General features: G+C 35.4%; 1 protein-coding gene across 1 annotated transcript in view; it reads left to right on the top strand.

Annotated features, from left to right (window-relative positions):
• Nucleotides 1–1,810: 1,810 nt before the first annotated feature.
• The window catches only part of LOC131030542 (uncharacterized), a 96,242-nt gene continuing 84,532 nt past the window's right edge, over nucleotides 1,811–13,520 (top strand). The window contains exons 1-2 of the mRNA XM_057961399.2: nucleotides 1,811–2,377; nucleotides 2,556–2,593. Coding sequence (XP_057817382.2) covers nucleotides 1,988–2,377; nucleotides 2,556–2,593 — 428 coding nt within the window. The 5' untranslated portion in view covers nucleotides 1,811–1,987. The remainder of the gene's footprint in view (nucleotides 2,378–2,555; nucleotides 2,594–13,520) is intronic.

The following is a 13,520-nucleotide window of genomic DNA, read 5'->3' as shown; positions in this document are numbered from 1 at the left end:
AATGTTGTCCTAGGATAGCTAAGAGCAAAGTAGAGAGGCATGGGGCCGAAGCCATTAAAGAGGAAGAAAATTTAGGGTGGAAAAGCTGGATAAGATCAGACAAAATAAATTATAGTAAGTTGGGTTGTACATATAGAGATGAAACTCCAACATAGGTCCAAGACTACAAACTAACCCTGTTTGCACAATCATTTGGGTACAACGAATGTTTTTTGGGATACTTTTTAAAATTTTGGAATTTTCCTTATTTATTTAAATTTAGAAAATCATGTATGAAATTTGAAGAATATTATTATAGAGACATTTATTTTTATTTATTTACATCTTTCTTTCTTTAACTACTGCAATTGTTGTTTATATTTTTAAAAGTTTATATCTACTAGAAATTGCACTTTAGTGTGCAATGGGTACGCTAAATGGGCATGGAAGGTTAATTAGATAATATTTTGGTCTATTTTTTGCATACATTTGTGTAGTACATGAGGCCATTTGGTTTCCATGATGATGTTTTTGCAACGAAGGTACCGATAGAGAAGTGATAGCTTCGAATCAAGGGGGATCCAAACACAATTGAAAAAACACCTTTGAATTGATAAGATAACTAGGCTCCATTTTCACTAGGACCATGTTGTGTGTGTGTGTGAGAGAGAGAGAGAGGGAGAGAGAGGTGGTGAGACAAAGTGATAGAGAGATATATCTAGAGAGAGGGAGAAAAGAGAGAGATAGAGAGACAGACAAACAAAGAGGAGCAAAGATAGAGTAATAGAGATCGAGAGAGGGATAAAGAAATAAGGGGAGATAGATAGAGGGATAGAGAAAGAGGGAGATATAGAGATATATGACAAGAGAAAGAGAGATATATGGTAAGAGAAAGGGAGAGTTGAATAGAGATAGAGCTCTCTCTCTCTCTCTCTCTATATATATATATATATATATATATATATATATATATATATATATATTCACACACACACACACACATACACATACACCTAAATTTATGTGCTACATGAGTTTAATTAGTAGGCCATTTAACAAATGGTGTTTGCAACAAAGATCTTAATAGAAAAGTAATAGTTTCAAATTAACTTTACATCTATTTATAGGGGTTGAAACACAATTGAAATAAAACCTCTAAATAAAGAAGATAATTAAACTAACACTAAAAGTTCATGTTATGTTTATAATAGAAAAAGGGCGAGAGATAAAGATACAAGAGAGATAAAATATAATATAATTTAAAATTATATAAATTTTATTATAATGTAAAATATATTAAAAATTTATTTTAATAAAAATATAAAATAATATAATTTAAAATATATAATTTATATTATAATACATCCCAACAAAAAAAATATTAAACAATTAAACTCTCAATAGAAATCCATTAAATAAAACTACTAAATTTAAATCAACCATATAAACTTAAAAGTTTTAAAAATATTAAATTATTAAATTTCTATTATATTTAAAAAATATATATTTCCATTATAAATCACATATCCATATTTTTTTGCCAGCTCTTTATGAGTACCAAGGAGAAAAGTAAAAGAAAGAAAAGTAAAAGAAATTAAATATATGACGATGAACAAGTTTGAAGAAATTCTATTTGTTGTGGTTAATAATGTGGAAAAGAATAATAATTAGTATTTATTGACTCGAAGATTTAAAAAAAAAAAAAAATTAATTGGAAAAAAAAAAAATTTAGAAAAATAAAAAACGAGGAATAAAAAAATAAAAATTAAGCTCATAAATTAAGCTCTTTCCTTTCCTTTCTTCCCAAAAACAAATTGGTACATAATAATCTAGTCCACAATAAATCTAGGATAATACCTAGCGTGTTTCCCTAGGAGCAAAAGAGGAGTAAGCTTAAAACCAATTAAACAACAAATAAACACCAGAAGCAAATATATTTTCTGAATCGTTCAAATGTCAGTCTGCGCACGCGGATTTACACAACCCCTAAGCAGAAAATTGCTTGAAGATGAGCTGCACAGTTAGCTTCAACGCAAGCTTGCTGTTTGTTAACAAGAAGTCCGTAAATTTGCATGGAATTGAACCCCTGACCTCCCGCTGCACAAAATCGTCAAACAAAAGCAATAAGCATTTCAATACTAATAATAGTTGCCTGTGTCTGAGCAAGGGGAAAAAAGTAGGCCGTAAATTGGTTGTAGTAAGAGCATTTTGGAATTGGTTTGAATCGACTAAAGATAAAAATGGGAAAGATAGTTACATGGAAGAAATTCCAGAATTTAATTCAATGGCAGATTTTGTCAAGCTCCATAAAAATGAAATCGGTCGAGAGGATTTGCAGACTGCGATTGTTAGTTATCGCAAAAAATTTCCATGGTCGATTCTTCAGCCCGGAACCCAGGTTAAAGAAATATCATTCTTGCATTTAACAGAAAATTAGTTTACATTTTCATATTGGAAAATATAATTCGTCTTTTCAGTTCATAGTGAATATAATTTCTTTTTGATTTTTATATATTTGAAATTTTTATAATTAAAATTTTTCTAGTTGCCCTAACATGGTTTTCATTTATCTACAGGTTGATTTGGTAGCTGCTATTCACATTGCTGATAAAGAGTAATTCTTGAACTTGATTATATATTTGGAAGAGTAATTCTTGAACTTGATTATATATTTGGTCATTTTTAATGAAATGGAATTGGCAGTTATTTTATTTTCGTGTTTATTTTTAATTTTAATTTAATTGTTTGGGAGAAGTCCATGTGGGGTAAGCACGAATGAATGAAAGATTTTTAATGATGTCTATGAGATATCTAAGGGATCAAGAGACACAAAATTAATACATTTTAAAATTCTTTTTGGATGTCAGCTTTTCCATTATGAATCTTGACCAAGAAACACATTGTTTGGTGAAGTCTTGTTTTATCAAATAGCTAGTTCAAACTGCCCACCTTCAAGTTGTTTTCAAACGGAATAAGAATATCCTCTTAAGCAGTACACTCAATGATGAACAAAAGGTGCAATTTCTTTTTCCCAATCTTCCTTAGGGAGCGTCCATCTACCTATTTCACATCTAAGATGATGAGAATTGGTCCTCCATTGAATGATTAAAATTTTAGGTTTAGTTGTAGCCATCAAATACGCTTTTTCCTCATGCTTCCACCTAAGGTTGAATTCTTGACATAGTGTACTTTTTTGTCCAATCTGCTTCTTCCACATGACATCCCTGAATTTTATCCAACACCAACTTTTTTATCTCCTCATTAATATTAGGACGTTCTTGCAAAGTAACGTTCCATTTGTCCATCCATTTGTTGTTTTACTTCCTCAATGTCTTTTTCCTACAGTTTAATTCCTCCTCCACAACCATTTTGGGCCAGTGATGCTTAGCCACAATTTCTACCTTTCTTAAGTAGCTTAGCAAACGAATTATCATTGATGCTGCCATCAGGAACATACCAGCCTGCTAAAAGGATCTCGTAGGGGATTGTTGATTTGATTTTGAGATTACTAGTGATTAGTTGTGTTTGATTTCTTTCTAATTGGCTCCACTTGTGGTTTGACATGCTACTCCCCCAAACCTCACAACCATAGAGGATAACTGACACGACCAACAAACCAAAAAGGATTTTCTCGGTCTTCCAATCCCATAACTCCACAACACTAGAAGGCTCAGACTCAATGATGTGATTCATTAATGCCACATAGCTAGAAACTTTTCTTGGTCTTTTGCTTTCTCCGAATGTGCCACTAGGAGCTGCAAACTTTTTTGCATCTTTCATAGTCTGTCTAGCCCATAGAGGTCTCTTTTGACCTATAGCAATATCTTTCTGACCATCAAAAGGTTCCAAAGGCTCAACTGTATCAATAGCCTCTTCAGGTTCAGTAGACTCCCTCTGAATCTCGAGCGTATGATCAACATCCATGTCTTGAGGAGTCTCCTGGTCTTCATTATCTATCTCCATGTATGAACCTTTAGATCTTTTGAATGCAACATCTTCTTCAATAAAGACATCCTTGCTGAGCTCTATTTGTTTCTGTCTTGGAATGTAAATCCTATAGGCTCTTGAAGATTCACTGTAACCCACAAATATTCCTTTCTTTCTAGATGGTTCTAACTTAGATCTCTTATCTTTAGGCACATGAATATAAACAGGACAACCAAAGATTCTCAAATGACTAACCTCAGGTTTCACACTTGTAAATGCTTCTTCAGGAGTCATACTTTCCAATATTCGATGAGGGCTCTGATTCTGAACATACACTGCAGTTCTGGATGCTTCTGCCCAAAGGAAGGTTTGTAAGTCTTGATCATGGATCATAGCTTTGGCTGCCTCAACTATGGATCTATTCTTCCTTTCTGCAACTCCATTTTGCTGGGGATTGTAAGGAACACAAAACTCCCTATTAATCCCCACCTCAATACAGAAATTACAGAAGCTTCCAGAGGTGTATTCTCCTCCGTTATCAGATCTCAGAACCTTGATCCTTTTCCCGGACAAATTTTCTACTTGAGCCTTAAATTCTTTGAATTTCTCAAGCACTTCTTCAGATTCCTTAGACTTTAAAAAATAAATCCATGTCTTTCTAGAGTAGCCATCAATGAAAGTTACATAATACCAAAAACCACTTAAGGATGCCACAGACATTGGACAGAATGAACAAGATCTAGAATACATTTTGATCTACTTTCACTACTATGAAAAGGACCCTTGGAACTCTTACGCATTGCGCATCCTCTACAAGTACCATTATGCTCCTGACTGAGATTTGGAAGGCCGGTAACCATCTTCTTCATGGATGGAAGAGCTTTGAAGTGAAGGTGAGCAAGTCTCCTATGCCATAGCTTGCTTGAATTGGTGGAATCATGCATCAATGCTTGGATTGGACGAGTGGACAGTCTATATAGACTCTCTTAACGAACACCAATCACTCGGGCTGTTTTAATGCTAGAGTTCTTTGGCCAATCAAGGACTTTTCCCTCAGAAAATGCAACTTGATATCCTTTGTCTTCTAAAGCTGAAATTGATATAAGATTCTTTTTGATTCCTGACATGAATAAGACATCACTCAAATGAAGAGGGATGCCAAAATCTAAGTGAAGAGAGGTGTTTCTAGCACCTTTTATTGAATAGCAAGAATCATCTCCAATTATCACTTGAAGGTGAGTTTCTCTTTCTACTAAATCCAAGAGGTGTTCTCTATAACTTGTAATGTGATGTGAAACGTCACTATCAATCAACTATGTGGTACTATCGGTTGGAATATTGTTTGATAGGGCAGAGATGAATAGAAATCCACTTGAATTATTTTTTGATTCCTTTAGAGGAGAGACATCATCCACATCCACAGTAGAGGCATGATGGTTTGATCTTGTTGGACAATCTTTATCATAATGACCATACTTGTCACACCTGAAGCATTGAATATGGGAGAGATCCTTCTTCTTCTTTGATTTAGGAGCAGCATCTGATTTCCTGTCTTTATACCTCTTGAAATTTGCTTTTCTCCCTTCTCTTCTTTTCCTCTTTGAAGTTTGAATAGCAAGAACATAATTGTCTTCATTGTGAGAGCTACGACCAATACCTCTTGCTACCAACCTAGATTCTTCTTGAATGCAATCTGCTCTAAGGCGATCAAACTTTGGTAGCTTAGATCTTCCACTGATTCTTTGGATAAAAGGCTCACAAGATTGAGGAAGACCGTTAAGTGCCAACATGACTAAGTCCCTATCTTCAACTATGTCTCCAATGGCATATAGTTGATCCTTCAATTCAGTAATCTTCATGAAGGAGATGACTGAATCTCCTTTAGCCATCTTGATGTGATGAAGCTGTTGCCTTAGAGAAAGAGCTCTGCTGGTGTTATTGATCTCATACAATCCTTCCAAGGTTTTGAACATTTATCTAGCTGTCTTCAACTTGGAGATAATGGGCACAAGGTGATCCTTTACATAATCGATCAATATCTTCTTGGCTTTCGTGCCATTCTTTCTCCATTGTGTTTTCTTAGTCTCATCGGAAGGCTCGGGCACTTCTTTCTCCACAAACTTGAGAATATCGTTTTCTTCTAATGCAATTAGAACTCTAAACTTCCAAGAGGTGAAGTTAGAGGCACCATCAAGTCTATCTTCAACCTTGAGTCTGTTCACCATTCTCGATGCTAAGGTAGATGTCCTAAGGAGAAGAGAAGAGTATGCTGATTAAATAATTCTGATCACGATCTTTGCTTAAGCCCGCTCTGCTACCATGTTAAGTTTTGGATCAGAAGTTAAAAACTATAGAAGTATAGAAATTATCTTTAATATAATTTAATTAATACAGAGAATTTTCCTTAATCTCAAGGCTGATATAATGAAGTGAAGGCTCCTCACTCAAGGCTGAAATATCTAAAGCAATATGTCGATGTGCAGAAGATATTGATTATGCTGAAGATATCGATCCTTTCTTTAATTGCTAGTTTTTTTTCAATGTATTTGATTCACAAATGAAAGAGAATCACATTAATATATAGACCAATCAAGGTGCCTCTTCAAGAATAGACGGCCTCAAGATAGACGTCTTTTCAAGCATGAAATGAGGTGACTTTCCTATCAAGTCAGCGATCATGAAACATTTATTTATTAATTACAAGGAGGCGTCACACACTTGTGTCGGCCTCATACACAAAGCATTTAAATATTTGTATGGAGATATATGCAAAAAATCTCCCACCGCTACAGTAACATCAACAAGTTGTAGCCATCAAATAGGCTTTTTAAATAGCTAGTTGGAATTATTTGATGGCAAATATATATTTTGTAATAACTTAAGTGATTACAATACTTGTAACTTGTAATAAAAAGGGCAGGCTCTATTTGGGCAATTGATTTAATTTGTAAATTGTATATGGGTCCTGACCCATATGTAACTTGTAAATCCAAAATTATATCTTGGCGCTAGAATATGCAAGGCCGACCAAGGTTTATTGTTGACATGAATTCATATATAAGTAAGATGATTTGAGGATCACAAATAATCAATCACAAGCGAATATGTATCTCTCTACCTTATGTGATCTGCTTCCAGCTACAATCATCATCATCAGCAAAAGGATATTCATCAAGTGTGAGCGAACTTTCACGAATTGGTTTCTTGTTGAAGCGAATATGATCTAGCAGTGCAAATCTGTCCTAGGGCATCCAAACCTCATATACTCTGCCGAATTTCTGTTCTTGTGGCTGGGCAAATTAGTATGGAATCTGAGCTATGAATCTACCTTATATCTGGGCGAACTATTGATCATTCTGAGCTCCATTCCAGAACCGAATCTGATCACCATTGTGGAGTAGACTTGTGCCAATTATGGGTGACTATGCTGGGCGATATTGAGTTGTCCAACTCACTAATTTAGAGCAGCGATCATCCTCTTTTGTGGTGCCGAAACCCTACTCGTGGGATCAACGAATTAGGGCCTGCACATCAGTGATTTAGATTGGGCGAAGCTCTGCCCTAGGTTGATGATTGAATCAGATAAGTGATCTGATCTTCATTGTACTTGTAATTTGCTCATAATTAAAGGATTTTGATCTGGACTTGATGCTGGGTTTTTCCTGCAAGAGGGAGGTTTTCCCAGGGTATTCTTGGTGTCTTGTCTCTTTTGTGTGATTGATTTGTGTTATTTCTAAGTTATTCTAAATCTGATCACTACAATCAACATTTTCCTCATGCTTCCTCCTAGGGTTGAATTCTTGACATAGTGTACTTTTTTGTCCAATTTGCTTTTTCCACATGACATCATTGAATTTTTCCAACACCAACTTTTTTATGTCCTCATTAGTATTAGGACGTTCTTGTAAATTAACATTCCATTTATCCATCCATTTGTTGTTTTACTTCCTCAAAGTCTTTTTCCTATAGTTTAATTCCTCCTCCATAACCATTTTGGGCCAGTGATGCTTAGCCACATTTTCTACCTTTCTTAAGTAGCTTAACAAACGAACTATCACTGATGTTGCCATCGGGAACATACCAGCCTGCTAAAAGGATCTCGTAGGGGACTGTTGATTTGATTTTGAGATTACTAGTGATTAGATGTGTTTGATTTCTTTCTAATTGGCTCCATTTGTGGTTTGAAGTAAGTAGTTAGATTACTTGATTCAAAATGAGATGTTTAAGTCAAATGTGCATACCAAGAAGTTCAATGAGAGAAAATCTAATTAAGGAAAAGCATGGCAGTTTAGCAAGGCACTTTGGAGTAGACAAGAAAATTGCATTGGTGAGCAACAATTGTTTTTTGTTGCAAATATACAAGGATGTCAAGAAATTTGATCAAAGTTGTAGGACTTGATAGTTCGAAAAAGGAAGTATTTGAAATGTTGGTTTGTAAAATGTATTAGCCATTACCAATACTGGAGAAACTTTGGGAAGAGTTAATATGGACTTTGCATTAGAACAATCAAGAATATAGTGAGGGTATAATTCAATATTTGTAGTAGTTTTTCTTACATGGCACATTTCATTTCATGTAGAAGAACAATGATGTAGTACATATAACTGACTAGTTTTTTAAGAAAGTTGTGAGGTTGCATGGTTTGCTGAAGAGTATTGTTTTTGATTGGGACACAAAATTGGTTGAATGTTTTCATGAACAAATTGTGGAAGAAGACGAAGACTTATGAAATTCAATCACTATATCACTCATAGATTGATTTGTAAACATCAGTTTAGGTGATTTGTTAAGATGTTTAGTATGGGAGAATATGAGAATTGGGATATGATTCTACCATAGGCAGGGGAGAATATGAGAATTGGGATATGATTCTACCATAGGCAGAGTTTGCATACAATAATTCAGTAACTGATGTATAGGTAAAACACCATTTGAGATTGCATATGGCAAGGCATGTGTCTGCGATAAGAAAATCCAGTAATGAAGACCAGAAATGTAGAAGCAGTAGAGTTTGTAGAACATATGGAGCAAGTTCATGTGGAAGTAAAGAGTCACTTGGAAAAGATGAATGGTAGATATAATGAAAAGGTTGATAAGAAGACACAGGAAGGTTGCATTGGAGACAAAGTGATGGTATATTTGAGCAAGAAAAGATTTCCACTTGGAATATACAATAAGTTGAATATGAAGAAATTTAGTCTTTGTATAATTGTTGAAAGATTTCATATAGAAAATGGAAATGGAGTTACCGAAAGGATTGAGCATATCTCTAATATTTAATGTTTCAAGTCTTAATCAGTATCATGAAAGGGAGTCAAAAACTAATGATTGGTAGTACAATGGCAAACTCAAATACCTCAACAACTAAAGGAGGAGATATAGGAGATTTTGGATGGTAGGGTGGAGATTTATATACCTAGTAGGGGATGTTTTACTGCCTGTTCTTGTAATGCCCCCTTTTGGGAATTTTCTTAATTTAATCCTGAAACAACAATTTCAACTTAAGTTGAGAACTGTAATACAAAATTTATCCAAACTGAAGACATTTTATTAATGATATTTAACTTAAAAGTTTAAGAATAGTTTAAGGATAGGACTCATCTTGATAACTTTCTCTGATCTACGGTATACTTGAGATATATATACCTCACAGTTATACAGTGCTGCTGCTTAACTGAACCTTCAGATTAGAGTCATAATAAGATAGATTCTTCACCTTTTAGGCTCCTTTTCATATACCTTCTATTTCTTAGAGACATGCTCTTTAGAGTAGATACTTCTTTAAGAGACATGTCCCTTGTATCTTTAAATCATTTGACCCTTCCTTCCAGCAACAGTGCCTTCCCATTATGAAACTATTCACACATCTTAATAATTTGTTTTCACTTTCTCATAATTTATTAGTTATTAACTTATTACCCTTGTGCCTTCACTAATTATCGATTTAGTTAAATTTATGCCACAACAATATCAATTCTTTGCTTATCGTTAGTTGGGTGATTAGTCAAATGCTACCATCTAATATTATCGATAACTAGTTGCCACTTTCTAACCTCAAATCGCTGTTTCTATATCAATCATCTCCTTCACCCGTAATTGTGTATCTTCATGTCATCATTGTCTGATGCATAGTAATTGATCGATGGGGTTAACTGGTCTTCTGTCTCCGATGTCTTTTTTACGAAATATTTGCTGATTGTATGCAGTCAGCTCCTCATAATCCCTGCTTGATTGAATGTGTTTGATGCCTTCTTATACATTGCAAGTGGATGGGATGTCTCCAAGAGTCATGTTTGATGTCCCTTAGAATACCGATTAGTTATAACTTGTGAGCGCTGTCATTAGTCACAAAACTCGTGTGTCTTCCATTTATTGATAACTTAATATTATTACTGGCAACTAATCCTTGCCTTTAACCTGGTAATATAAGTTGCTGTTTACCATCTACGTGTGGCCTTAGTTACTTTTGGATTCTGCCAGGTCATTGTTTACGTGGCTGGCAATACGTCTTTGTTGCACTTGATTATGTTCTATATGTGCTTGCCTTGTGTTGAACGATTCACTACATAATTCCAAACGGATGGGCATGCTCAGAAAAAGGCTCAATAAACTCCCATTTATATTTGTCAACTTGATTTCCTTGTTTGATATTGTTAATCGGTGTTCTTGTATGATCGCTGTACATGGATACATTACATCTTTTATTATTGTTACTATGCTGATCTGTATATCATATTGTTGACCTTTGTTGGATACACATAAGATCGATGATCTTCGATTGACTTATAGCTTGACCTTTGGTCTTCGCGTGAGCTATCGTTCTCCTTTACTAATTCTTTATTTTACATATCATGCTGATCATGCCTTCATAGTAATCGGTTCATTCATTACTTCCTTTCATTGTATTGATGTGTAATGACTAGTGATACTTGTGTTCCAACATCTTTGTGACTTCTTGGTCCATTCCTCATAATGATAAGCAATGCAGATTGCCATTTGATCTTGTCGTTGATGATAGTTCTCTGATATGCTCACTTTTCTTCATTTAGGGATGATTGCTTGATGGCTAACTTGTAGATGTTATGCTGATGTATTTTGGGTCTGATTATTGTGCTGACTTGCTTACTCAGATCGGTGTAGATGTATTACATGATTCTGTTATCATTCTTATTATCTGAATTGCCAAATTTATAGATCCTCCTGGCTACTTCATGAACAGATATATACCTTCCAATGATGTGCACCATTGTTGTCTTGCTGATGGGTTTGGAAAAACTCCTTAAGTTATGCATCTATCATTGGTTAAGTTGATCAATGGTCATGATTTCGTATGTGTGAGAGAGTTGTTTCACCATGAGAACTTGGATGCTTGCTACTCTTTATGACTTTGGTCTTATTGACCAGGACCATATATCCAGATTGTGCACTCTCCCTTATTCATATTTATAAAGATAATACGAGGTACTTTCTTAGTATTAAAAATATTGGACGGGGTCTTGTTTGGGGACATCATAGTCTCCCCCTCTTGGAAAATGCTTGCCCACAAGCATCCTTAAATTTTGTCATGAGGGTTCTTGACTTTGAAAACTTGTACTTCGATGAGTGAAGTTTTGTAAGGATAACTTGTAATTACATTATGAACCACACATGCAAATATACATATATACATTTCCCATTGTAAGGATTAAGCAACTACATCGTACATAATATAAGCATGTTAGAGTTTGGGAGGAAGAGATGGGATGGGATTGCTTGGAGCTGTTTCTATACCAAGCCCAAGGCAGGTTGCTTCTAAACCCCTTGCTCAACTTGGAGGCTCCTACTCACTGTCCCATCAAGGCCTCATCTCCCTGAAACACTTGCCATCTTGTGAAGTTGGGGGGAGAATGTAACCAGGTTACTTGACTCTTCAATTGTAAGGACTCACTTCAAGGTCACTTATGAGCCCCTCGCAACCTCTCCGCTGCATCTCAAGCCCACAACACAAGATGGGTTTTATACTATCAATCTTTATGCATTCCTACTTGCAGGATAGGGGGGAAGACATAATGGGTGACTTGACTCCTCAATTGTAAGTACTTGATTTTAGGTTTCTTACGAGCCCCTCGCAACCCATCTCTTACTCTTCAAGCCCTCTCCCATAAGAGGATTACATATGGTATGTCGCATGCATGTGAAAACATGAAGTATACATATGAATGCATGAAGACACCGAACATACACAAAGTATACACTTGTTCAAACACGGAGCAGACATTTGAAAACACAAAGCATACACATTGGATATATGTAGGCACAAAGCATACACACAAATATATAATTGTTAGATTACAGACTAGAATGATTTATTCATTCATCTTTACCCTGCAGGATGGCAAGATCATTGCTTTGATACCATTGTAATGTCCCTTTTTAGTAAAAACCCTAATTTTTGCCCTAAATCATCATTTCCATGTAAAATAAATGGAACAGGAGGCATATCGGATTGAGATCCTACAATAGGTTAGGAAACCATTGGAATGTATATAATTAATAATATGAATGTTCTAAGAAAGACAATTAAGCGTAAATTCTCATTACTTAGGGATAGGAACATTAACTTAAGTATAGTTTTTGTCCAATTCCTTATCCAAACTCCACCATAAAAAAGTGGGAGTAAGGAGGAACAATAAGGTGTCCAAGAGACCCTCTACCCTGGGCCCAAGAGAGGAGTGAAAGCTAGAGCCCCCTTGGCCTCATGGGACCATTGGTTGACTACCATGAGGTGGTCTACCTAGCGAGGTATCCTATCACCATTCCCTTTTATCACTTCCATCCTTCTCCTTGTCTTGTGTTTAGAAGTCCCTTAATTCAATAATCAATCATGATAGTGTTTGGAAAGATACAATAGGGTGTCTTGAACATCCTTCCCCTCTAAATCCAAGAGCGGCGGACTCTATCTACACCCCCTTGGCCTCATGGGACCTGTTGGTGTCTGTTTTATCATCTACCAAACATTAGGATAGGATACCCGAAGGTATTCTATCCTCTCCAGAAAAATCACTACTGAGTCCAAGGTCTATATGTGCGAACAAGCGACTTTAGTGGAATAGCTTCTTGGGTAGTGTATGCTGAAATTTCAAGGGGGACTTACGTTTGACAAGTATTTTTTGAACTGCTGGACTTAGATGGATTTAGCAATTTTAGGCTCTTTTTTTTGGGATTTAGACTTTCAAAAGAAATGGAAAAGGGAGATAGGGTTCAGGAAGGCTAATCTAATCCTACCAATTCTAGAGAAAGTATCAACTGGGTGCTCTCGAGAAACCAAACCTTGCTTCGCCACACTAGGGACAACTACACAAGGCCGGTGCAATCTTCAATGGGTTGTGCTTATGATCGAGATGTTGGGATGCACAGGGGATGGGCTCAGACTAACTTTGCACAGTAGAATGGAAATCATCCATTTACCAAAAGTATGAGCGGAAATACACCATCAATTGATACTTATCAAATCCTTCATTCAAATTACCAACAATGAAAGCAAATCTAAATTATTTCTAACTAATTGCAAATCTAAATTATTTCTAACTAACTGTTGAGGCAATTGAAACCATGCAAATCATTCAAATAATAG

This window comes from Cryptomeria japonica, chromosome 6, assembly GCF_030272615.1.
Source record: "Cryptomeria japonica chromosome 6, Sugi_1.0, whole genome shotgun sequence".
In the NCBI taxonomy this organism is placed as follows: domain Eukaryota; kingdom Viridiplantae; phylum Streptophyta; class Pinopsida; order Cupressales; family Cupressaceae; genus Cryptomeria; species Cryptomeria japonica.
This window is presented reverse-complemented; position numbering and strand designations above follow the sequence as displayed.